The sequence below is a fragment of the Muntiacus reevesi genome, chromosome 11, assembly GCF_963930625.1.
Source record: "Muntiacus reevesi chromosome 11, mMunRee1.1, whole genome shotgun sequence".
Taxonomy (NCBI): Eukaryota; Metazoa; Chordata; class Mammalia; order Artiodactyla; family Cervidae; genus Muntiacus; species Muntiacus reevesi.
Window position 1 is genome coordinate 15,370,253 of NC_089259.1, and position 27,616 is coordinate 15,397,868.

Below are 27,616 nucleotides of genomic sequence, written 5' to 3' on the forward strand. Positions count from 1 at the left end.
GCACACAGTAAGTGGTGGAATCAGGGTTTGAGCTCAAGCTGTCTGACCTAAGAATCTCTTTTCCTACTGCCTTCATTCAATGAATATTTATTAAACTCTTACTGTATACCAGTGAACAATGCAAAGATCCCAGCCTTCACAGAACTTACATTCTGGTTGAGAAAGAGAGAAAGTGAACAACCAAAATACATGAATAAGTGGTATGCTATGTTAGAAGGCTATCCAAGCGCTAAGACAGAAAGGAAAATGTGGAACGGAGGAAGGGGAGGTAAGACAGACAGGCTGACGTTTTAAGCAGATAATCAGGGAAAACTTCATGGTTCATACGGAGGAATTGTTTAACAATTCTCTAGTGTTTTGACAAGATATTTTTTTTTAATTGATCTCTTAGAGATGTAGCCTGAGACCTTGACTGACTCACTCAAAACTTTCATGAATCCGTTTACTAGCTCTGCCTGTTTAACCCTGGAGGTGATATGTGGTCTCATCTCCAGAGTCAAGAATGAGGCAGCCCATGGGCTCTGCTTCACTGCCTGCAGCAGGTCTTACTCCAGGGCACTCCCAAGTGTGCAGGAGTCTGGGGAGTGGGCTGTGGGTGCTGAATCGTGGGGCCGGGTGGGGTGTCTGTGCTGGAGTGGGGAAGGAGGCGTGATTAGACCCCTGGGACACTGTGCACTGGTTCTTTAGAGAAGGATATAGCTGAGATTCTTCTAGAGAGACCCCTGCCTGCCTAGGGGAGAATGGATACGGATTGTCCAGACAGGGCAAGTGGCCCTAGACTATCCTTCCATCCAAGGATTGTCCCTGAACTGTGGACCCAGCGAGGGGCTGAGCAAGAGGGCGAAGATGGCCTAGCCCAGAGGGTCCCTTCAGTATTAGGAAGACAGTGGGTCCCGCATGCTTGTCTGTGGGTCAGGGAGTTAGATTTATGTGTGAAGGACACACATTCACCCAGTTGTTGAGGCATCATGATAGGTGCTAATGTGCCAAAATTAAACCTCCATTCCTGTTCCTCGTGTTCAGTCTGTCAGTCGTGCCCAACTCTTTGCGACCCCCATGGACTGTAACCCACCAGGCTCCTCTGCCCATGGAATTTTCCAGGCAAGAATTCTGGAGTGGGTTGCCCATTCCCTTCTCCAGGGGATCTTCCCAACCCAGGGATCAAACTCGTGTCTCTTGCGTCTCCTGCATTGGCAGGCAGATTCTTCACCACTAGTGCCACCTGGGAAGCCATGCTCACATATTTACTCTTCAGCTTAAAAGATGGATCGTTTGGTTTTTCTGGACCTGGGCATGATTGGACTCCAACAGGCCTTTCCTTCAGACCAGAAAGCACAGACGTTGCAAATGAGGTTCCCAGCTGTCCTGGTCTGTCAGCCTTCTGCTCGTGGCTGTGGTGGCTGATAACTCAGGATGTTGTTGTTGGAGGGGTGCGGCCGGCGTGTGTGGGGGGGTCATCCAGCCCCTCCCAAGGCAGCACTTTCCTTTTTTTATACAAAAACAACACCGTGCCTCCGAGGGTGCTGACTGCACACCAGATTCCATTGACTGTTTTCCTACGCTCCTCTGCTTATTTTTATTCATTCGGCTACTTTATTTTAGGGTTTCGCAGAGCTTGTTTTGGCCAAGGCGAAACTTATTGTTTTATTTCTGGCTGCCCTGCTCTCATGTGAACGCTTCAATTAAGAAGCGGACGCAGGGAGGACGTGGTTCTGGGGTTCCGGTTTGCTGCCCCGGCTGTTTGCCCAGAGCTGCAGTCGACCCCGCTCCCCAGGGCAAGGCGAGGCCCCTGGGCCGGTTTCCAGCAAGGATGGGCTGAATCCAGCTCGCGATGGGCAACCAGGCCCTGATGACGCAGGCTTATCTCACTGGAGAAGATATTAGGACCTGGTCAAAGACCACTTACTGCTAGTCCAGAACTTTGACATCACTTCATGCCTCCTCACCAGGTATCAGAAATGGATTTTTTTTTTTTAAAGAAAAAAATGGATCTGTTTTTATTATTATTTTTAAAATTAGAGATTCCCCACAAGAACAACTGACTTTCCCTAACTGCAGTCCTGCGAGGCTGAATCAGCGACGTTTGGGAACCAGCCTTTGGTGTCTTGCCTGCTGGTTTATTTCTTGCCTCTGCTACCTACTAGCTCTGTGTCCTGAGGCAAGTTACATAACCTCTCTGGGCCTCAGGATCCACACACGCTGGGGAGTGATCACCGCACTTGCTTTCCTACGTTATGGTGAAGATTCAACAAGGGGAAAAACCTGATTTTCTATGATCATAGCCAACTGATGATATGTAAAACTCCGTTGCAGATCGGATTTTTGTTGCTCCAATCATATCCGGAACTAGTTGAGCTGGAATTTAGACTAAGAATCTAATCAAGCTGAATCGATGTGGTTTTTTCTAAATCAGACTCTTCCCAGACCCAGCTGCTTGCCCCTGGAGAGCGCCATCTGTTGGTGGGTCTTGGTTTAGATAGGAAGCTGAGAGGGTGGGGCACGTGCATTTCCCTTGGGATTCCTCAGTTGCTCAGTCGTGTCTGACTCTTTGCGACCCCATGGACTGCAGCACGCCAGGCCTCCCTGTCCTTCACCATCTCCCGGAGGTTGCTCAAACTCGTGTCCATCGAGTCAGTGATGCCATCCAACTATCTCATCCTCTGTCGTTGCCTCTGCCTTCAATTTTTCCAAGAAAGTGAAAGTGAAAAGTGAATTCACTCAGTCATGTCCAACTCTTTGCAACCCCATGGACTGTAGCCTACCATGTTCCTCCAACCATGGGATTTTCTAGGCAAGATTGCTGGAGTAGGTTGCCATTTCCTTCTCTAGGGGAACTTCCCAACACAGGGATCGAACCTGGGTCTCCCACATTGTAGTCAGATGCTTTACCATCTGAGCCACCTGGGAAGTCTTTCCCAGAGTCAGGGTCTTTTCTAATGAGTCGGCTCTTTGCATCAGGTCGCCAAAGTATTGGAGCTTCAGCTTCAGCATCAGTCCTTCCAATGAATATTCAGAGTTGATTTCCTTCAGGATTGACTGTTTGATCTCCTTGCAGTCCAAGGGACTCTAAAGAGTCTTCTCCAACTCCACAGTTCAAAAGCATCAGTTCTTCGGTGCTCAGCTTTCTTTATGGTCCAGTTCTCACATCCATACATGACTACTGGAAAAACCATAGCTTTGACTAGACGGACCTTTGTTGGAAAAGTAATGTCTCTGCTTTTTATTACGCTGTCTAGGTTTTTTATAGCTTGTCTTCCAAGGAGCAAGCGTCTTTTAATTTCATGACTGCAGTCACCACCTGCAGTGATTCTGGAACCCAAGAAAATAAAGTCTGAAAATAAAGGGATAGTGGGGATCAACTAGCCATCCAGGGATGCCCGAATCACACCCTGATACTTCTGGCCATGGACCCCAGGTTTTAGGATTTTTAAAAGCCTTCTAAGTGATCCCAGTATACTAACGCGGTTGAGAAATACTAGGAAGATAATTCTATTTAGGAAAAGATTTCATAAGTGGCTTCATTCATAGCTCCATGTATTTATAACAGAGTTAGAGCAGCACACAAGAAAAATAAACACAGATTCTTCATCCCTGTTTATCTCGAGTTTAAGAACTGACATTTTTCTGTCATTCAGAACTTACTGGACTTCTCACAGCTCCTGATTCATTTGCCCAACCTGGTTTGGGTTGTATTTCAAAATAAAGATACAAGTTGCGTTCTTAACACTTGCCTGTTACCTGTGAAGTCTTATTCTTCCCGTCTGTCTGTAATTATTACTACAACTGCCCGACTCCTGGTTAGGTTCTCTCTGCCTCCAGCAAGGATCTGCCCTGCAAGAGTCACGCACGTCTGTGTGGGCACCCTGAACTGTCTGCCCACGACTTTAATTACAGCTAAATCCTAGATTTCTTTCTCTTCTTCCTTCTTGTGTGTTTTGTTTTTGTTTGTTTGGTTTTGGTTCTTTGTTTTGTTTTTAAAGAGGGATCAGACCATGTTTTATTTCTTTGCTTTCAGCTGACAGGAAAATTTTCTAACAAATTTGTATGACATTTCCCCCCCATTGTTTATAATCAGATTACCCACTCTGGATTATCATAGTCAAAATGTCTTAATCCAGACTGACTTTCCCAGCCTTTCTGGGCATCTTTCCCATGGTGAGTTAATGGGTGCCCAAGGGTACAAAATAATGTCTTCAGGAGCCTCAGTAAATCATAGGAAAGCTAACCTGTTTCTTTGTTTGGTTGTTGTTCCTCTTTCTTCCAATAAGAAAGTTAGTTGAGAATTAGATGATATTCAGACCCAAGCAGGAAAAAGTAAGTGATGTATTTGAAAACTCATTCTAAACTCTTCAGTGAAACAGAGTATTTATGTAAGATTAGGGTAATTGGCAATTTAAGCCAGTTTCTACTTACTGAGTTTCCTTTAACCACTTCCGGAATTTAGTCCATCAGGTGACGTTCTTTTCAGTGCTTTCTGTTTTGAACGTAATGTTTCTAACTTTCTTGTCCTCTGGGTTTTTACACAGAACATGTTGACTTGATTTTTACTGTATTGTGGACAAATAAAAATGCAGTGAAGATTTAATCGCCATATCTTCCTAATAATCTAGCTGTGGGATACATGATCTGGCCATTACTTCAAGGAGAAAGGGTGGGCCCTTGTGGGAAACTCGGTCAGCCTTGGAGTTAGACATACTTAGGTGTGAATATGGTTACTGATGCCTGTGGCTTTGGGCAAGTCACAGAAGCTTTCTGAGCCTAGTTTCCTCATTTGTAGGTTGGTGGTGCTCTTTGCATTGGTTTAAATGAGTTACTAGACTCAAAGCTCCAGATATGGTGTCTGGCTCAGTGGGAGTGCTCAAGGGGTGATAACAAATCCGCCCGGATTTTACCTCTTTATATCTTTTTGTTTTTTTAGCCCAATTAGAACCTTTTACCTTATGGTTGAGGGCTTGCCTCCTTTTATCTATCAAATTATAAACTTTAAAGAAAGTAGTCCTCAGTGTTTTTCTTTTCTGCAGAAATCATGTACTTGGTAAATGTTGATGAATCCATCAATAATTTATCATCTGGATAGTGAATCTAAACAAATAGGAAAGGAAAACTTGTGGTTTTTCTGTATTTCAGTTTTGTTTTAATTTAAGCTAGGCAACTGTTTCTCTATAGGGATTGAAAGAGTCTAAGCTCCCTGGAGGTTTTGTTATTTCTTCCCTATTAACGCAGAAACTGGAACCCAAACCCAGGATGATAAAGGCATGTTACATAGGTAAATTCTCACTAACTCAGTGGACATGGAGGTCTGTTCATTTGGTCTGTTCATTGTAGGCTGGGCATTCATGTGCCCACTGTCAACACCTTATAACTTTATTTATAATCAGTAATACTCTCAAAAGAAAGAATTGGAAAAATCCAAAATAGCTCAGTTAAAGGATTAGGGTGAGCCTGTAGGCCAGATCCTGGACAGCTAATAGTTTTGCATGTGACTTTCCTATTGAAACTCTCAGAAACCTTAAAAGATGTTTATTGTAATGTGAATCATAGGAGAAGGGAAAGAAAGAAGTTAAGAGGAGAGATGATCATATACTATTTCGTGTTTCACTCTTTATTTGATGACATGTTTAATTTAGAAAATACTTATGTTTCTAGAATGAATCCCACTTGATCCTAGTATGTTACTCTTTTTAGGTAAGTGTTTAATTCTGTTGACTCATTTTAAATTTAGATTCACACGCATTTAGAAAGGAGATTCATATATAGTTTCCTTGTTGTGTACTTTTTTGTTAGATGATGATATCAATATCATCTGTTACTGTTTAAATAAGAATTTGAAAACTTTCCTTCCTATCACATGGTTTTAAATGGTTTAAATACGATCAGAGTTGTCCCTTAAAGTTTTCCCAGATTTCTTCCTCTGAAGGCATCTAACCTGCTTCTGTTTATTTATGTGTTTGCCTACTGGAAGGTCAGTTGGGGAGGTAGATTTTTGGTTTGTGTTTCATGAGTACACACAACATGTAGTGTGATTCCTTCAGTAAATCTGAAATATTATTTACTGAACATCTTCAGTTCATACTGATTAAGTCCTGCCTAACTAAGGGCGAGGTGATTTGGTGTTGCTGAGTTACTGTTTTCAAGAGTGGCAGCTCTTTTTTGTATTCCGTGCTCTATGGCGTTTTACAGTCGTGTACACCACTCCTAGCTTTGGACGTTAAGGACGATTCCGTATTTTTATTGTCGAGATGCTGATACTGTCAATTGTATGTTTATATTACTGTGTAGACCATTATTACTCTTTATTTTAAATTTTTCTTTACTTATTCATTTATTTATTTGGCTTCATGGAGTCTTAGTTCAGCATGTGAACTCTTAGTTGCGGCATGTGGGGTCTCGTTCGCTGACCAGGGCTGGAACCCGGGCCCCCTGCGTTGGGAGCGTGGAGCCTCAGCTCGGGGACCACCAGAGAAGTCCCCGTTGTTACTGTCTTTGGCCAAGGGAGCCAGTTTTACTGCAGATCATGCAGCAGACACGGTATCCATCCTTAACAGACAAGAGAGTTATCTTTCTAGTACATTGTAGGTACGCAGTAATTCTAGTGAATGAAATACTTGTTTAGTATCTACTATGCGTTTGTTTGGAAAAGGTATAAAAGACATGTTCTGAGAGACAATATGTTATGAATGCAAAATTGAATTAAATAGTTTAAATATTAAGGCAAACACGTGTATTCAGATATTAAAGGATTTGATTTACATACTCATTTGGGGGAGAAACCATTTTCAGATGGAGAAAAAAGTACATATTGATTCAGTTACCCTATACCTGGCCTGAATTTACAAACTGATGTAGAGAGCTAAAACTGTTTCAGTAGTATTTTTGTTTTTCCATATGAATTGGGCTATAATGCTAGGAAATGGGAATCACAACTTTGTAGTAACAGTGGTACAAGGAATAATGTTGATCTAAATTTAGATTATAATATTTATTTTAAAATGTGTTAAAGAAAAGGTATTGATAGTTGAAAAGATTGTGTTGGATTATGTTGAAGATTTATTGACAAAATATTCTTTCCTTTTCTCTTAGATTTATCTAAAAACAGACTGGTTGAAGTTCCAATGGAATTGTGCCATTTTGTATCACTGGAAATTCTTAATCTGTATCATAATTGTATCAGAGTCATTCCGGAGGCCATCATTAATCTACAGATGCTGACTTACTTAAACTTAAGGTAGGTTGACACCTTTAGGTAATCAAATTTAATTAAAAAAAAAAGATTGCTTGCATTTCTGTCAATTTTTTTTTCTCTGATCTTTTCTGATCACACTTTGAAATAGATCACATGAAGATTATTGAAGAAATCTCTTTTATAATATGTTTGCAGTGCCGTTAATATTGTTTTTGGTGCTTGACTTCTCAGTGTCAATAGAGCAAGATGTTTTGGCTTCTTAAGATAATTGATGCAGGATCATTTATACTTTTTGTCTGTTTGATACTTGGAAGGTTGTTGGTCTATTTTCTTCAGATATTGAGGTAGATTTTGGAGGAGGAGGGCTGAAGGAAGTGAGAAAGGATTGATGGTTGAGGCAAATTAGGGCCTTACTGGTTTTGGAGGTTATTGGAACCACGGGGATTTGCCACCCAGAATTGACTGAACCTGTTCACCGTAGGTCACTGGAGAAAGTTGAGGAGGAACACTGAGCCACTCTAGCAAGATATGACTTTGCTGTCTTTAGCCCATTAAATTAGGTCAGTGTTTGCTGAGTTTGGGTCAGTGGTCTGTATTGACTCTGATTAAGCTCAACACAGTGTAACCTATTAATGTACTGAGTAGCCCTGAAGTTAAGAAAACTAAGAGTTTTAAGACCCGGCTTTTAGACTTTTCCTGCTGGGACTGTCAGCTTTTCTGACCTGATTTTTGACTCCTGGATACTTAAATCCTGACTCACATCTGGGATGTCAGGAGAGAGGGGGAGCTGTTTTATCAAATCTGTCTCTAACTATTAAAACAAAGTTGCAAAAAAAAAACAAAAAACAAAAAAAAAACAAAAAAAAACAAAGTTGCAGAGTTCAAGCCTGAATAGACATCCCTCTTGTCAGTTGCATTATCTTACTGTGCAAAGGATAGCACCTGACTAGCAGGGTTTATGCTGTGTAACAAATATGCCCACCTGCAAAGTGCAAGATTCCCAGTAAACCAGGTATAGTATTAATTTATGTAGCCAAAAATGTCATTTATATTTTAGGGTTTTTATTTGTTTGGTTTGGTTTACCACTGATAGTTAGAAGTCTTCTGCAGCTTTCTTTGTTGTAAAAAATGGGTTTCCTTTGCACTTCATTAGGACTGTATATCTTTTCCCTTGGGAGTGAAAAATAAATCTTAGTCATGTTTTTAAGTGGCCTTTATTTCATTTCTGGTAAATAAGATGTAGGCTATTATTATTATTACTACTAGAGGCTGAGCAGAGCCAACTTTCATTTTTTCCAGGTTTCTAGTTCATTTGAGTTTTCTTGTGTAACAGCCATTCATGCCGTTTCTGCTTCAGCAAAATATTAATTACCTGGAATTGCCTGATGGAGCCAGCATAGTGATGTCTATAGATATGGCTTATCTCCCTAAAACATGTCTTTAGTCCCAGCCCACATAGGGGAAATAACACAAGAGCTTATGTAGTTGGTCTGTTTATGTTACTTACCTACTCCTGATACTTTCACTTCCAGCAACCTGCTTGCAACAAGTAAATAGGTTTAACTTTGTATTAAATATATATATATACACTGGGAAACCTTGGGGTATAGATGATGTATTTCTTCTGGCATGATATGAACTATAAAATTCTACAAATACTAGGGAATCTAATCTCAGCATTTATATTTTGCTTTAAAAGCAGTAATAAAATTATTTTTCATAGGATGGTTTTTATATTGAGGCTAGTTGAAGGCAGAATAATGTTACTGTTCTCAGATGGTAGAAAGACTATATTGGAATATGAATCTCAGGAGTCTTTCAATTAAGAACAGAGAGAATTTATTGTAACTGTTAATCGTTGAAGTTGTGTTTGGCATATAGTAAACAGAGTTTTGTGATGTATTTCCAGATAAAAGAAAGGAATGAAATAAAGGGGTCATTAAGCACCTAACTTTTTAAACTTTATTTTCTTCTTGTAATGGTTTCATTTCTCATTTGATTTAATTTCTCTAATTTTGGTCCCATTTATATGGTGGTGGTTTAGTCACTAAGTCGTGTCCGACTCTTGCAACCCCATAGACTGTAGCCCATCAGGCTCCTCTGTCCATGGGATTCTCCAAGCGAGAATACTGAAGTGGGTTGCCATTTCCTTCTCCAGGGGATCTTTGCAACCCAGGAATCATTTATATTGGTCATTTTATTTTGTTTTGGTTTTCTTTGCTCACATTTCCTACTTTAATATTACCATCTTTTAAGACATATTCTCTAGTGTTGAATCATAACTCTTCAAAGGAATTGATAAATAAATGGAGGAAATTAAGAAAAAACATATCTCTTACTTTTCAGAGATACTCTTAATATGTCAAGGTATATGAAAAATGTATGTGTCTCCTCTAAAATCTTTGAAAATCTGGTGCTATATATATATATGTGATTATCTTTAGTGACTTCTATCACATTTACTTTAAGAATGTAACCTAAAATAGCAACCTAGAGCAATTTTTAATGTGAGCAGGAGATGGTCATCTTTTTTATTTATTTATAAGGCCTTTAACTCTTGTTTGATTATTAGATTTTTGAAATGCAAATTCTAGGAATAAGACCCTTGGAGCTGAGTTTTTTCTTTGTGGGAGTGATTTGAGGTAGAATGTTAAATTTGCCTAAATGGTTTATTTGTAGCTTGTGAAATCGTGGGTGGCTGTCACATCTGTTTATCTATAAATGTGTAATACAGTAGTATCTAGAAAATGCCAGTGGCATCTAGTAAATTGTAGTCTTCTAAGAGATGTTGAGTAATCCCATCCCATGATAGCGGTGTTGTCTGTGTGAGCTCTTCCTGTCTTCAAGCTACCATCTCCACTCCCAGCCCCCACCACCCCGACTCGGAAGGCAGCTGGTAACCAGAAGGAATTTAGAATGTTGTGCTTGTCTGTGATCATGACAGATGTCCCCTTCACAACAACCAGGGTTGGGCGCTGTGGCCTTTTCGTGTCTTTCTCATGAAAACTTAAGTCAACAAAATAAAATGAATGGGTGTGGTGAAGAGGCATGGTAGAATTCTGTTGACTCCTGGCCTTCAGAGAGAAGCTGCCAATCCACTTAGTAGGAGAAGAGGCAAGGTGCTCAGGATGCTGCAAAAAGTACTGCTTTGTGGGAGAGCTGCTGATCCCCTTTCAATCCAGGTTTTTGTGTGTGTGTGTGTGTGTGATAATTACAAATTGAATATTATGCCAGTGAAAAAAGCTCTTTTTTAATAGTCATCTAATTGAGTGATTATTTTTTAGTTGAAGTATAGTAGATGCACAGTATTAGATGTTACATGTGTACAACATAGTGAGACACAATTTTTAAAGGTTATGCTCCGTTTATAGTTATTATAAAATATTGGCTTTATTTCCTTTGTGGTGCAGTATATCCTCATAGCTTTTTTATTTTATTTTTAAAAGTTTCTTGACTAGGGATTGAACCCATGCCCCCTGCATTGGGAGCTTGGAGTCTCAACCACTGGACCACTGGGGAAATCATGCTTATTTATTTTATACGTAATATTGGGTTGGCCAAGAAGTTCATTTGGGTTTCCCCGTAAGATAGTGCAGAAGAGCCTGAATGAACTTTTTGGCCAACCCGATAGTTGGTACCTCTGAATCTTCTATTCCTTTATTGCCCCTCCCCTGTTCCCTCTCCCACTGGTAACCACTCGTTTGTCTTCCATATCTGTGAATCTGTTTCTTCTTCATTATGTTCACTAGTTTTAGATTCCACATATAAGTGGTATCATACAGCATCTAAAAAGATATATTCTAGATGGAAGCATTTAAGCAAATCAAGCATTTAATCTAAACTGTAACTAATTTAGATGTGTTGGGGAAGTCAGTGTACATTTCAGAAAATTAAGAAAATACTGTAAATTACTTTTGAGTGCACAATATAGACTGGGTCAGATATAGCATGGTCTGAAATAGCTTTAACAGATAGGCAAGTTCAGCAGACTATATCAATAAATAACCCCAAACACTTTCTTTTCCATAGTACACTTAGGATTTTTCCTCTTATTTTTATTAACTAGAAAGAAAGAGCTGCTGAAGAAATTAGTGCAGAGAAGCTGCTTTTCAAATTCCACAGATTTCATGTTTCTATGATTAACATTAAACATGGTCTCACTGTATTTTTAATTGTTTTCTTTTTTAAAATAAATCACATGGAAAAATTGTTGATTTTGTGTGTTCCAAAACAAGAGACATGTCCTGTGAAGCCACTTTGAATGTATGGGGACCATTCAAAATTGATGACACCCTCTGGGATGCATTGCATATTCCAGCCGAGTAAACAGCCATAAATATTTGATGGCTGTTATGACAATTGATGTTATGATGGCTGTTGTGACAATATTGATGGTGATGATGACAACAGAGGTGATGGTGGCGGTGTGTCTGTGTCACTGCGTCTGTAGCTTCTTGGCTGGTGGGTCTCTCAGTGACATTATCTTTAAATGTCAAATGGCTGTTTGGTGCCGGCAACCCAATTCCCATCTTAGACTAGAGATGGGTTTAATTAGTACATGGAAAGAAAACCTTTATTGTAAAACACAGTTAAAAACACTTCAGTGTTTCCTATTTTTGCTCTCGCCGTAGAAATGTCCTGTTTGTGGAAAACATTAATTTATTGCTGTTTATGTAGTGTGTGTTTGAAGAAACTGGGCTTTTAATCTTTCCTTCTTGGTGTTTACAGCAAAAGGTTATGTTGATTTAATATATGTGCCACTGTGTCTTTTCCTGTTAAAATGTGTCTTAATCCAATAAATGTGGCCACGAACAATAGAAGTGATTAAGCAAGACTTGTTCCTATATCGGAACAAACACTTTGAACCTGGGTTACACGGGAAGACCTCACAAAGTGTAAAATCTATTTTAAGCAGTTGAAGAGTTTGTTGTTGATGAGACTCATGAAGAAAATGTACCTTAGAAATTTTTTAGATAAACACAGGGCAGAGAGGCTTTTGGCAAGTGTCTGGGTGTTGTGAATGAAACTATGAATAGGGAGCTTAGCCTCAAAGTTTCATCTCAGAGATTTGGGGGAACAGAAGCTGCCCCCAAAGGCACGTTCTCCACAGCATTTGATCATAGTGTTTCCAGAACTCTTGGTGAGTGGCTTTACTTTTCTGGGGTGAAACGCACAGAGCCAGGAGCTGGTTTATTCATTAGAAGTCCCTTTCTCTGCCAGCATCTTAGGCATTGCCTGTAAAGAAGGGGGCCGTCTCTTGAGCAGAATGTTATCACACCATACAAGGAATCTTTTTTGGCCGCTTTTTCTGAAGCCTGGCATCCTTTTTGGCTGCTAAGCAATGTGCAGACAGAGCCAACTTCCTGATGGCTGTATATAACCTGTATCCCCACATTCCTTTGGGGGCTCATTTGGAGAATAATCTTTAATCCTCAGACTGTAGCTCTCCATTTGAAGGACTTGGGGGAAGCAGCCTGCAGGCTAGGTTTGCCTTGGAAACCATAGATTTTATAATTTTTGTTATGAACAAAAACTAATTTCATTGTTTCTAAGAATCTTAATTTTATCCCTGAGAAATAACAGCTTCTCCTTGCATTGACCTTCCTGAAGAAACTCTCAATTATAGGATAGTATTTTTGTTTTTCTAGAAACAGAGAAAATGGGTGATGTCTTCTTAAACTGGAAAAAGGAGAGGAGTTTTGCTCATTCAAGCTTGTATCACTCTTTTATGAAGATCATAGGAGTTTTTCTCATTCAAACTTGTATTGCTCTTTCTTTTATGAAAATCATATCTGGCTCAAAGGGGAAAGGAGAATATTTAGGTGTGTGTGTGTGTTTGTGTGTGTGTGTGTGTGTGTGTGTGTGTGTGTTTGTGTGTGTATGTGTGTTTGTGTGTGTGTGTGTGTGTGTGTGTGTGTGTGTGTGTGTATGTGTGTATTTGGAACTGGCCTTTGATAACTAGGTTGTGTTTTGTGAAATGACTGATCAGCAGGAAGACACCAAAATAAAATGAACCATGTTGGAATTTGGAAGTATCATCTTAGAATTTGAAAATGTTTTCCATAGACTGCTGGAGTAGCAAGTGGTCATCAGGGTCACCCGTTGCAGGAACAGCAACTTGCCTTTTCTAATGTGCTTACTGGGCATTTCTTTTTAAGGTGGAACCTTTAGGCAACCTTTATGAACCTTAAAAATTTTAGTTCATATTTATAAATTATTGTGCTGGGAAAGTTATTAGCATTGGTAGTTAAAGGGCTTTATTCAATGTGAATATGTTCATGAAAAGTATTTCTTATCAGACTCCATTCCTTTTAGTATAGCCTAAACTTGGCAAGACTTCCGAAAGGGATTTTTCCATTCTACATATCACCTGATCACAGACGTGGTTTTAGATCAGTGTTTATATTAAAAAAAAAGAACAGAGGAACACAAAAGGGGCATTATGGCTTATGATAGCTAGACTGCTGTCAGAATTTGTTGGGTTTGTTTTCAGTTCTGCTTCTGATCTTAATAAAATCTTTAAGACCTTTGTGCTGCAGATTTGCTTTCTGAAAATAGGATGAACTCTCACTCCCAATGCACTGTATAAATTTTCTTGTTTATGTTCATTCTCAACATTTTTTCTGCAAGCCCCAAATGAACATGCTGCAAATTACATTTCTATTTCTCATCAGATGGACGAAAGCTCTTTGAAACATTGCCATTTCATCAACAGCAAGCTTACAGTTCCTCCAACAACATTACAGTTTACCAAGTCTTATAGCAAGTGTCATAGATGAAGAGAGGAAAAGGAAGAAAAACAGAATGTAAACACGTGAAAGGAGGTGTGGAAGTCTGGAAAAAGTTTCAGCATTGTCATCATCATCACTTCTACCCCATCACTTCTTAATAGCTAAATATGATTGAGCTGTTACACTGTCATATTTGAGCCCTTCAACAACTCTTTACTTGAGATAGAAAATAGAAAAGTGATGTATCCCCAAAACACATTATTTCATAAATAAGAATAGCGGGAATTAGGGAAGCTTATTTCTGTGGCCTTTTCTATTTGCTCAGCACTTTCCGCGTTGTCATCTTGTTTGACACTGTGCTCTGCCGCATTCCTTGCCCTTTGGACCATTTCAGAATCGTAAACATAGTTTATAAATTAAAACATAGTTAGAGAATTTTCCAGCAGGCCAACCTAAATATTTAAATAAGGGAATTAAAAGTATTCATGCTACTATATCCATGCTTTAAAATTTTTTAAATTACTATAAATTTGTGCCTTTGTTTTTTCCCTTTATTTTTTTTTCAGAAGTTTCTTTTTTGTATGTTTTAAAATTTCAATGACCAACTCTATTGATATTTTCTTTTCCATGAATTTCTGATACTGTCATGTTTCCTTTGGTCTACTTTCTAATAGCTCTAGTCTTTTTTTAATTTATGGAGTTTCTAGTTATTGTTCTTTTCTCATAGGAGCATTTAAGGCCATGGGTTTCTCTGTTTTAAGTGTTTTAGCACTAAAGTTTAGGTGATTCCTAGTTTTGACATATAGTATTTTAAAAAATCACTCCTAAATCATTTCTTATTTCCCATGTTTCATTTTTGACCCATGAGTTTTCTATAGAATAGATTTTAATAGTTGTCTTTTAAAATTGATTTTTAATTGCATTACATTTGGAGGATGTTTTGTTTGACATTGTTTCTTTAGATTGGTTGATACTTACTCTATAGCCCTTGCATAGCCCATTTCATTTTGTAAATATTTCTCATGAACTTGGAAAGAATGTATGCTAAGTGTTGTGAACTGGATTCTAGTAAATCCACTAAGTGTACTTACTGCTGCTTTTGCATCTCACTTATTTTAGGGGTTTACTCTTTTATAACATGCATTCTTCAGTAGTGCGTTCGGTCAGAGTAAGTGCAGTCTTTTTCTGAAATGACTTTCTTTACTCATTTTTAAGATTCAACTATTTGTACAAAATTTTCATTTGTACTAATATAAAGTTGACAGCTCTTTTCTATTGTGTTTCAAAGATGTTAGATTTTCTGGCCTCTGTTTGACTATGTTTTACGTTTGTAGAAAATCTTCTATATTTTTGCATTTGATTTCTTCTCATATCTTTGTCTTTGGTGTTTCTGCTTATGCCATGATATGTACAGGGATATATTATTTTGATTTATCTGACTGTACACTTAATTTTGCTTCCTAAGTCTAAAGATTCATGTCTTTCATCAATTCTAAAAAAAAAAAGAAAAAAGTTATTACCTTTTTTAATACTGCACCTTCCTCTATTTCTCTATTACTTCTATCTTTTTTATGTACTCCCTATTGGTTATATGTTAGACCTCTCATTCTCTCTTTCACATTTTTAGTCTCTTTATTGGTTCTCATTTCTTTATATTTGGGTAATATTTTTAAAGCATGAGTATGCCTTTAACATTGAGAGTGGAAGTGCATTAACACTGAAAGCAGGAAAAATGGTAGTACCGTGAGATTCCTTAGTGGAAAAGAGCCTCAGTGATTGGGATGCATGGCATGAGAGCTGTGCATTTGCCTCATCAGCGAACTCTTATGCACTCTCTTCTTCTTCCAGTGGTATACTTTGTTGGTTGCCTAAAAATGAATTGATACCGTAAGTTTCCTACATGCAAAACTTCCCGTTACGAACTTTCTGGTGTAGGAACTTGTGTTCACATATTCAGCCACAGAAGTCGGTTTGTGTGTCTGGTGTCCATTGTCCTGTGTGCGCATCCTCTGCGGATGGTTGCGGTTTTGTGTACTGTATTGTATAGAGTGCATAGTACTCTACCGTCTCCCACCTCCTCCCCTCCTCTAGTCCGTGACTCTTCTTTCCCGTTTACTCGAAGCCAGCCCCTGTATGCCAGCTATTGTACTCTGCTACTGTACTTTTCAAGGTACTGTACTGTAAGGTGAAAAATGTTCTCTTTTTGTGCTTGTTTCTTGTGTATTATTTATGTGAAAGGTATTGCAAGCCTATTACAATGCAGTAGCATATGGCCAATTGCGTTAATTGGGTACCCAGGCTAACTTTATTGGTCTTATGAACAAATTGGACTTAGGAATGCACTTTTGGAATGCAACTCGTTCATTTGTGGAGGACTCTGTGGTACTGGATTTCTTTGAGGTTTTTTTTTTTCTTTTTTTTTTAATTACAAAACTTGATGAGAACTAGCTTTATTCCTTTTGGCTTTAAATTGAAGTTTGTGATAGTTTGACTTCCTAATCTTCAATCTTGTCTTTGTTGAACTCTGCCCCCTCTCCCCCCACCTTTTTAAAAAATCTTGTCAGCATTCTCCATACCTTCTTCGCTGAAATTAGGGCTTTAAGGAAGTGGGTCTTGACTGCAGTCTGGAGGTCTAGTGGCCAACCCAGGGTTTCACTTTGGTTCTCTTTGTGTTCTTACTTGCTTGTAGTAACAATTACAGTAACTGGACAAATAAAGTTTTTGTAAGAGTTGTTTTTGAGAAAAAGAGACACAGTATTGGTTTCCTCGGTTTCCCAATCCAGATCTAAATACATCACTTTATGTTCAAAAGTAATAAAAGGTATGCTATAGCGGGTAGAACATTGCAGAATACAATGTTAAAAATATTACCCTATTTCTGAAAGGAATGCTTGTGCTCTGAGAACTTAGGAAGGAGAAATGTTGATAAAATAATGTAGCCAAGAGTTTCAGCATGTGTAATAGTCTCAAATGATATTTTTTTCAGGGATAAGAAATAAAGTCAAGAATAAATATGTATTCTGTAGTTCTTTATCTAGAAAGAGTTGAGGGATTGGGTGCTTAGGGTTCAGGAGGACTCATTATGAAGGGAGCAGTTTATTGTGTAAGGCTTTCTATTTCGTCCTCTGTCATTTCTTGGAATACCTTTATACTCTGGAGCAGGTGGATTGTCAGAACAGATGCCATGAGATGATCTCTCTGAATGGTGAGATCCAAATAGCTAGAAGAGTTGGGTCACTTTGAGAGTTGGATCATGTGGAATTGTGTTATCTTTTAATCTCAGCTTATCTACCTTATCCTCCTGAAATCAGGCAATGTTTTTCTGAAACTCCATTTGGCAACTGGCAAACCTTCGCAGAAGGGGATGGGAAAACGATATAAGAAAATCGATCCATTCTATTGAGTGAGTAGTCCTTCTGTTCATAAAAAGGGAATAAGAGAACCAGAGAAAATCTGCCTGCCAAATTCCCTAGGAGAAAAGAAGTCACTTATTTCCAACCACAGTGAATGCCATTAGCTCCATTAGGGTATATGTAGAAGGTTGTTGTTGTTTAGTTGCTGAGTTGTGTCAGACTCGTTGCGACCCCATGGACTGAAGTTGACCACTCTCTTCTGTCCATGGGAGTTTCTAAGCGAGAAAACTGGAGTGGGTTGCAATTTCCTGCTCCAGGAGATCTTTCAGACCCAGGGATCGAATCCACGTCTCTTGCACTGGCAGGTGGATTCATTACCACCGAGCCGCCACCATTTCCTAAAAGTATATTCTATGGAAAAGCTTCTGTTGGATAATAATAGGTACTCCTACTTAAAAAAAGTCCATGTATTGTGCTGTCAGAACTCTTTTCCCTTCTTTGGTGAAAATGAAAGTGTTAGTCACTCAGTTGTGCCCGACTCTTTGCAACCCCATGGACTGCAGCCCACCAGGCTCCTCTGTCCACAGGATTTCCCAGGCAAGGATACTGAAGTAGTTTGCCATTTCCTTCTTCAAGGGATCAAACCCAGGTCTCCTGCATTGCAGGCAGATTCTTTACCAACTGAGCTAGAGGGAAGCCCCCTTCTTTGGCAAGGTTTGTGTATGAGCATCTCCTAGAAAGTGCTTTTCAGAACATCTGTTTCTAAACACTGATGTAGCAGAATGCTGTGTCACCTAGAGAACCCTTTAGGAACTGACCTCATGCCTAAAAGAGGATGAGGTTAAAAAGCATGTGCCTTCATGATGTCTTGTTCAGAGGCCAAGGAATCTGCATGGACTGGATGTGTTGAAAGGTAAGATGAAATGTGAGTAAAGAGGAAGGTCCTGGGAAACACTAAAGCATACAGTGTGTTCACAGAGCTGCCACCCAGGCTGATTTATTCTTTATTTAGCACATTTAAAATATGTATTTATTTATTATTAATGATTAATTGAAATAGGCACTTCATTTTGAGAAACAAGTACTTAAAAGTGTGCAGAATGAAAAGTGAATTACTCACTAGTAGTCAGGTTTAAGATTGCTTCCTTCTCAGCTCCTTAGTAAGACGGAACTTTATCTGGAGTGGGGTGGGGGGATATTTCAGTTTCTGAGAGCTCTGTATTACATAATGAGGAAAAGAATCACCTTGACCAAAAGTCTGTAGCAGCCGTGTCTTTAAATTGAATTGTCTGTACTGAGATTTTATTGGTGAAACACCACCAGAGTTCCTCTTGTTAAAACTAATCACCTGTTAAAGATAATTCTTTAAAAAAAGATAAAATCATAACTCTCATACAAATGTAAAATGTACATCTGTGAAAGATTCTGTTTAACCCAGTAATTGATGGAGAACTGATCGAATGTTGTATTTTGTTTGAAGGAAAATTGAGTGCACACACACACACACACACACACACACACACACAGACACTCTAGTGGACTTGCTGAAGTGAATTGACAAATAGTTGCAAAGCTGGTCAGTATCCAGAGGGAGAAGTCAGTTGCAGCTCCTCTGCACTCATCATGATTCATCTATATTTCTATGAACAGAAATGATTTGCACTATGATCATTTCTACAAACACAGAGTTGTAAAATAACTTGAAGACAGTGAAAGAGAGATCATCTGGAAGGATGTGGTAGACAAGACCCCCCACGTAGTTTATGTCTGTATCAAAATCACTTGCAGTTTTTTCTGACATGCCAAGTAATTTATATTACCACGTGCAAGAACTGTGTCACTCTGAACTATTTGAACAGGACTGTAGGTAGAAGAGGGACTTTCCTGGTGGCTCAGCGGTAAAGAATCTGCCTGCCATGCAGGAGACACAGGAGATGCGGGTTCAATCCCTGGATCAGGAAGATCACCTGGAGGAGGAAAGAACAACCCACTCCAGTATTCTTTTTTATTTATTAATTTATTCATTTTAATTGGAGGCTAATTACTTTACAATATTGTGGTGGTTTTTGAAAGATGGTAATGACGACCCTATATGCAAGATAGCAAAAGAGACACAGATGTAAAGAACAGACTTTTGGACTCTGTAGGAGAAGGTGAGGGTGGGATGATTTGGGAGAGAAGCATTGAAACATGTATATTACCACTCCCACTCCGGTATTCTTGCCTGGAGAATCCCATGGACAAAGGAGCCTGGAGGGCTATACAGTCCAGAAGGTTGCAAAGGGTAGGACACAACTGAAGCAAATGAGCACGCATGCACTCATAGGTAGAAGAAAAAAATAAAGAGGTGTTCAGTAGGGATTGGGAAACGTCTTTCACATCCTGTATTCTAGACTGTCAGAGGCCATTTGCATGTAGTAGGGGAAGACGGAAGAGATCGTGAGAGTGTTTTCAAGGCAGCACATTGCTTTCACTTTTGTTTGGCCAGTCATGTAAATGGGTGATCTTCAGGGAGTTTGAGAAAACTGATACCTCTGGTGCATTAGTCTCAGTAAGAGACCCTTTGACCTCAGTATCAGGAGAGAACAGCCTGGGGGCCTTGGTAGAGGCAGCCTTTGAGCATCTGACAGCGGTGCCCAAATCTGCAGGCACTTGTTTGAAGAGTTATTGCCACCAGTCTGGAATCCTTCTTTCCACCTTGCAGGATAAGATCCATGCAGGATGTCTCGCTTTCTTTATTCCTTATGCTCGTTGCTCAGTCACTTCAGTCGTGTCCAGCTCTTTGCAACCCCATGACTGCAACCCGCCAGGCTCCTCTGTCCATGGGGATTCTCCAGGCAAGAATACTGGAGTGGGTTGCCATGCCCTCCTCCAGGGGATCTTCCCAACTCAGGGATGAAACCCAGGTCTCCCACATTGCCGGTGGATTCTTTACTGTCTGAGCCACAAGAGTCACTAATTTTTTTTATTAGTGCACACAGAGAGACCTGGTGTGCTGCGGTTTTTGGGGTTGCAAAGAGTCGGACATGACTGAGTGACTGAACTGAACTGAACTGAACTGATATGTGGAATCAAGAAAACTGGTGTAGATAATCTCATTTACAAAGCAGAAATAGAGACAAGAGACATAGAGAACAAATGTATGGATGGCAAGGGGGAAAGAGGAGTGGTAGGAGGAATTGGGAAATTGGGATGACACATAGGACACTCTTGAGTGCGACAGTTCCTAGGTGGGTTGATAAGAAGTCTGGGATCCCCGAGGAGGGGAAAAGGGTCTGGGGTTCTCAAGGAAGAGGAAAGGACAGACTTTTTTTCTCTACATTCCTTAGTGTTAGTCCCATAAAACAATTTTTTTTCTTGAAGTCTGAAACTGATGATTATACAACAAACAATTCAGTTTAAACTCTGTACTAGGGATTATATAATAGTAATGTATTTTTCTTGAGGACAGTTTCTCCTTCCCGAAAACCTGCTGGCTAATCGTGATGTTTTAGAATGCATATTATAGGAGTGGGTCTAGTAGGATCTTTCTGTTGTTAAGTTCTAATCCTGTTATCCTAAAATGTAAATTGTGGGAGTGGGTCTGATAAAATTTTCACAGACTTGAGGCATTCTTTTGGTTTATTGTAAATAACTCCCTTGCTGACACTAGCGAGGGGGGCATTCTCTGTCCTCCTTCTGATGTCTATGTCAGAAGTTTTCTGTGTTCCTTTTTAATAAAACTCTGCTACACAAAAGCTCTTGAGTGATCAAGCCTGGTCCCTGCTCCCGAAGCTCATTCTTCTTCGGAAGATCACGAATCCCACATGGTTCACCGTAAGCTGTCTCTATTGATACTGTGTATAAAAGAGATAACTAATGAGAACGTGTGTAAAACACAGGGAGCTACTCAGTGCTCTGTGGTAACCTAAATAGGGAGGGAATCCAACAAGAAGGGGATACGTGTATGTGTTGTGCTGTCCTCAGTCACTTGTTGTGACCCCAGGGACTGTAGCCCGCCAGGCTCCTCTGTCCGTGGGATTCTCCAGGCAAGAATACTGGAGTGGGTTGCATGCCCTCCTCCAGGGGATCTTCCTGACGCAGGGATTGAACCCATGTCCTCTGCACTGCCGGCGGGTTCTTTACCCACTGAGCCGCCTGGGAAGCCTGGATATATATATACACATCGCTGACTCACTTTGCTGTAGAGCAGGAACTGACGAACATTGTAAAGCAGTAAAATTTCTGTTAAGAGTCACTAAATTTTTACCTTAAATTTGAGAAACCCAGTAAGAAGTATTTGTCGCTCCAACACGTTTAAAATAACCTGATCCACGCTGAAGTCGGAGGTGGGGGATCGCAGCTCAGAGGGATGTGGCCGGTCTTGGTAGGAGTTCAGCTTTAGGATTCACGTGCATTTCCCGTTTTATCGGTGCACTCCGGCAGCAGAGCACACAGTAGGGGTGCTGGATTCCTTTCCACATGTGACACCATGGCTTCTTCTCTCCTTGGTTTGGTCACGTGCTTTCCTCCCACTCTTCTCCTTTCTGTCTCTCCTCTGTTCCTAGTGTCTGGATCTTCTTTCTCCTCCTGCACCTTAGTGCTGGTATTCCCCAAAACTCCACTCTTGGTCCCTAAATCTTGTCTCTCAGACCTCATGCCTTATGTGTGTGTCCAGTACATTCTCTGTCACTCTGACTTATTTTAACACTAGTCCTCATTTTCCCAGTTGACTAAAATCCAGTTTTTCTTAGATGCCTTTTGACTCCTCACAATTCAGCATGTGCTAAACTGAGCCTGTTCTTTTCTTCCCCAAATCAGTGTATTTGGAACGTTGTTCCTGGTCATGCTTCTACTGATTCTCTCCAGCCCCCACCCCCAGCTCGGAATCTCAGAGGTGATCGCTGACCCTTTGCTCCATTGCTTTTTATATAAACCAGTTATTGACTCACCAGCCTAGCACCTCACTCCATCTGGCTTGGAATTCAGAGGGCTTCTCCTACTGCTTTCATGGTTTGCCTTTATTATTTTTTTAATTTATTAATTTTAATTGGAGATTAATTACAGTATTGTAGTGGTTTTGCCATACATTGACATGACTCAGCCACGGGTGTACATGTGTTCCCCATCCTGAGCCCCCCTCCCACCTCCCTCCCCATCCCATCCCTCAGGGTCATCCCAGTGCACCAGCCCCAAGCACCCTGTCTCATGCATCCAACCTGGACTGGTGATCTGTTTCACATATGGTAATATACATGTTTCAATGCTATTCTCTCAAATCATCCCACGCTCGCCTTCTCCCACAGAGGCCAAAAGTCTGTTCTTTACATCTGTGTCTCTTTGCTGTGGTTTGCCTTTATTTTTTATTCCAAAGTAAAATGAGCAGAGGCTATATTGTGTTGAGGGAAGACCACAGACTTTGACCTGCAGCCCAACCCGCCTGATTTTATATCTTAGCACAGAGTGACTCATTAGTTAGACAACTTGAAGCAAGTGATTTAAATCCTCTGAATAACCTCAGTTTTGTGTCTGAAAAGTGTGTGCGTGTGTGCTCAATTGCTCAATCGTGTGTGACTCTTTGCGACCCCATACACTGCAGTCTGTCAGGCTCTGTCTGTGGGATTCTCCAGGCAAGAATACTGGAGTGGGTTGCGATTTCCTCTTTCAGGGGATTTTCTGGACACAGGGATCAGACCCGTGTCTCCTGTATCTCCTGCGTTGGCAGGCGGATTCTTTACCACTGAGCCACAGGGGAAGCCCCCTGTCTGAAGAGTAAGGGGATTTTATACTTTTATTATAAGATTATTGTGAATATAGATAAGATGATAGTTGTCTTGCCTAGCACAATGCCTTATCCACAAGAACCACCCAAGAAAAGTCCTTTGAATTGTTGAATGAAGTTTGTAGCATGCTTTGTCTAGTGGGTTCCAATGTGGGTTAAGAAAAATAGTAAGAGGTCTGGTATTTGAGTAAAGTAACTGGATTTTATAGTATTTTTAGTAATGAGGCTATGCTGCTGATTTATTGAGTATTAGAGCAGTTAAGTGGAACTGTATTATTATTGGCTGTCATGAGGGAAGCTTTCTGAAGGCTCAGTTCCTTGGAAGGATACATGGGAAGAAAAGGGTGTACAGAGACTTATATTCCTACATGTCTGCCTATATCACACATTCAGAAGTGCCTGGAAATAGAGAGGCACACATCTTCAAATGATAAACAGAGATGTTCAAGCACTTAAAATTTTATTACAAATATGTTTTGTTAACTCGATGTCTCTGGGTAAAAGTTGATCTGAGCAGCCAGTTCTCATTTAAATCAGTGTCAATAGCCTTTTCTTTTTTAATAGGGGAAAATGTTAAAGTAAAAAAATATGTATTTCCTTGGTTTTGATGTGGAGAGGCACAGAGGAGAAGGCAGGTAAATGAGGCACACCTTGGGAACAGAAAGGTGGTGTCCACTCTGCGTGGGAGATGGTTCTCGAAAGTGGGAGAATTTTCTTCAGTGCCGATACATCTTTCCCAGCCACTTAGGGATCATTTTCCTGTTTGCCATCGACAATGTTTTACAGAAGGCTATGGCCTTTACAGTCTTAATACTTAAAACCTCGAATCTACATTGTTGCCTCTGGAGGTGTTTGGTCAATTAATATTCTTGCTAGTGTTAGGTTGTGGAATTCTCTTTGAAATTCAGAGCTTCCTTGGTTTTGAACATTTAGCTCCATTTCAGAATGAAGGAAGGACATGATCAATATTATAGAGGAAACTTTAAGGAATAGTTTTAAGCTTTGTCATTTTAGAATTGAAGAGCTTTTAGAAAAAAAGGAGAGGAAATAACGAGAAAGGAACAAGTTATCAATAACTGTACTCTAAAATCTAATTACAGACATCAGGAGTGGTTGCTAACCATTAGGGGTGTCAGAAACCAGAATATTTTAAGCAAGGGTTTATTTATACTCAAGAGGAGACTGATAGGCTGTTATTGTGGGAAACCAGTTCAGTTGCAGAAGCCAAATATGGTGCAGGTATGCACAGCAAAAATGCACAGCGAAATGCCTGGTGCAGCAATTTGCTTGAATTTTGGACTGCATTAGTTGCTCGTTTTTTGTTTCTTCCTTTTCTTAGTTTTCTAAAGTTCACTATTACCTTCTCAAAGCATGGCCCTTATTGTGGAGGGTGTGAAATGGATTGGTGTAGTGTTCAAGAGCTGGTTTAAGATTCACTTGAAATGATGACTCTGTTTCTCGTTTTGCAGCATTTTAAGTTTTCAGATGATTGTCATCCTCACGTGGTAGGTAGCGGAACTCCTTTCAAAGTTAGATGTAAATACAGACTCCCAGATTTTATGCACATATAGAGTTTCACATTTCTATCTAAAAATACCATATAAAATACTATTAAAATTAAATTGTATTGGTAGAATTTATATTTTTAAAATTCAAGTGACCAAGATTATCTCCAGGCAGCTTAAGGCCAGGATCTGGTTGTTGTTGGTCGTTGTCTGAGGCACATGAGGGTGGTGGGAATGAAGGGGGCGGGTTGGCCAAGAGGGGAAGTGCTAAGTCACTTGGGGAAGTGAGGGTGAGAAATTTTGCTGTGGTGGGTTTTCAGAATGAACCAAGCAGGAAAAAGGAAATCGTTCTCTATGGGTATTGTTCACTGTTGTGTGGACATGAAGACAATTAGCAGTCAAGTGTCATATGCACAACAGAAAAAAAAAGTTACTCTGCCTTTCATGAAAGGGGAACAGGGTATGCAGAAAGAACGCAAAATTAAGAGAGGTATTCTGTGCAAGAGGAAGCTTACTTGGCTCAAGTGAAATAACTGCTCTTTCCTGCAGTTCAGGCACAGACCGTGCATTCAGAAAAGCAGTTATACAGTGGCTCCTGCGTCCTTGTTTATTCCTTTCCTTCACTGAGACTCAGGTGGGGTGAGCCTGGGGCATTATCACCATGAAACTGACCCTGCTTTCTTTGTGCCCTTTAGATGCAGACTGTGACATTTTCTTCATAGGTTTGTGATGGTTAGTGATCTCACATCATTATTTCTGTTCCTTTTTGGAATGTGCGTGTGTTCAGGCTCAGTGGTGTCCAACTCTTTGTGACCCCATGGATTGCAGCCCGCCAAGCTCCTCTTTCCATGGAATTTTTCAGGCAAGAACACTGGAGTGGGTCACCATTTCCTTCTCCAGGGGATCTTCCCAATCCAGGAATCGAAACCATGGCTCTTGCGTCTCCTGCATTAGCAGTGGATTCTTTACCACTAGTTCTACCTGGGAAGCCCTGGAAACCAAGTAATTAGAAACGACGATTTCTGGGTATTCATGTTTTTTCCAGAGAAATGACAGGATCTTAGAGAAGATGGGAGAGAAAAGGTCAGTTGTGTGATGACATGTTCTAGTCCTGGTTTTCCAGACTGAAACAAGTAACTTGGGTTTTTTTGGCATGAAATTTTATAGCTCAGCCTGGTTCTCCACAGCATGCCTTTGAACGGTCATCTTTAATTGGCTTACATTTTTAAAAAATAGAACAAGAAGCCATATTTTACCAGTGGCTGAGATTTTAGCAATCAAGGAATAAAATACGTGGCTAAAACCTAATTAAGTTCTTTTTGGTCCCTCCTATTGCTTTATCGCATTAGTGGTGCTGGGTATAGTTTAACCTTTATGTACAGATTTAGTGTTGGGCCAAGCACTTTTATATCCATAAACTAATACCTCATGTTAGGTAAGTATTATTATCTATGTTTTATGGATTACAAAGCCAGAGAGGTTAAAGTTGCAGAGACGATTATAGTAGAGATGAGACTTGAACCCAGGTTTTCTCCACGGTTAGCGACCTCTTTACCAATTGAATAGGTGAATCTGTTGTACAACTCTTTCTATAAATTATTTTCTGTTAAGTGAAATTTCCATGTTTCATTTTTAAGTGAACCTGTCCACTTACAGAAAAAATAAATTCCAGTAGAATAAAAAATGTATATGCTGCCTGATAATAAAATCACGTGTGTATAGCCATGTTTTTGTCATCACATACATTAAGGAAAATAACTGATAAACCAATAACAAATAATGTCAAATACCAAAATTAAATCTGAACGTATTGATATTAATAAGGAAGGCCATAGTCAAAATGTTATTAAAATAAGACTCTAAAAGAAACCATACAGAAGTGACTTGGTTTGTGAATTCTTTAATTTAGGAATTAAATGAAGGGAGTGATACTTGAAGCGAAATTTAGCCTGCAGACTTAGGCTGTCAAAAACATGCAGATTATGGTGAGCTGCCTTTTTTCATCTTGAAACGGGGAAACAGATCATTAAGTCTGGGAAGAAGTCATTTGGCTGAGGAAGATGAAGGCGAAGCCTGAGTCACCGACTCGCAGGGCCCCCCGCCTTCCTGCTCCCCCCACCCCCGTCCCTCCTCACGCCATCATCCGCCTTCATCATCTCCATCTGGGACCCCAGACCCACCCAGCCCGGACAGGGAGGGAGAGAGGAGGCACTGGGCGGCCCTGGCACTGCAGTGGCAGCAAGGCCCAGGCCACCATGGCCGAGTCTGTAATTTCTACTTCTGCATAAGTGGCCCTCTTTTCCCCCCACTAATTTACTCTTTTGTAATGAGTGAGTTTAAAAAAATTTTTTTTTTTTTTAATATTGCTTTCAGATGTGACTCCAGGCAGGGTTTGAAAATAAATGTTGGCCCTTACCTTATCAGAGGCTGTTACGGCCTTATTTTTAAACCTCCTTTCCTCCGAGGGCCTGTTCAGAGTGCAGAGGGCTGCCGCAGACAAGTGGGGGCCGGGGGGTGGGTTGTTGGCCTGAGGCACTTATTTGCTTGAGAAAAATTGCTGCCAGATGAGTGGTTTTTAGAAAGCTCCGGCTGCTGATGTGGTCTCTAGTAGGGAGGGGATTAAAGGGAGTGCAGTTTCTCCTCGTCTTTATAAATATTTGCTGGAGAGCTAATGGGTTTTTGTGTGCCTGTGTATTTCCTTTTTCTATTGGGGAAATTACCAGTAATACAGGAACATCCTGGGATAAAATATACGCAGTACAGCCTGAGAGAATGGATGGATGAAATAGAGGAAATGTGCCCCGGGCCTGTGGCATGTGTAGTATGACTAGTCCTGGCATCTTGATTTGCTTACAGGTGATTAACGACAGTATAAATAGAGGAATGTGTAGGGCATAAATAAATAGGCTCTTCCATCAGCTGCTTTTAGCAGAAAAAGCATTCATCCCCATCAAAGAAACCACAAATGCTCTCCCAAGCCTAAATTTTATTTTCAATTAGTTACCCACCCTGGAAGAATGCCAGTGGGAATAATCCCATGTAACTCCAAATGCTCCCGTGTCTGAAGGAATAGAGCCTTCATC

At 40.2% G+C, this 27,616-nt stretch overlaps 1 protein-coding gene across 2 annotated transcripts in view; it reads left to right on the top strand.

Annotated features, from left to right (window-relative positions):
• Nucleotides 1-27,616, top strand: part of LRCH1 (leucine rich repeats and calponin homology domain containing 1) — a 210,059-nt gene that overhangs the window by 97,559 nt on the left and 84,884 nt on the right. For both annotated transcript variants that reach the window (XM_065901936.1, XM_065901937.1), the window contains exon 2: nt 7,081-7,225. In XM_065901936.1, the coding sequence (XP_065758008.1) occupies nt 7,081-7,225 (145 nt within the window). The remainder of the gene's footprint in view (nt 1-7,080; nt 7,226-27,616) is intronic.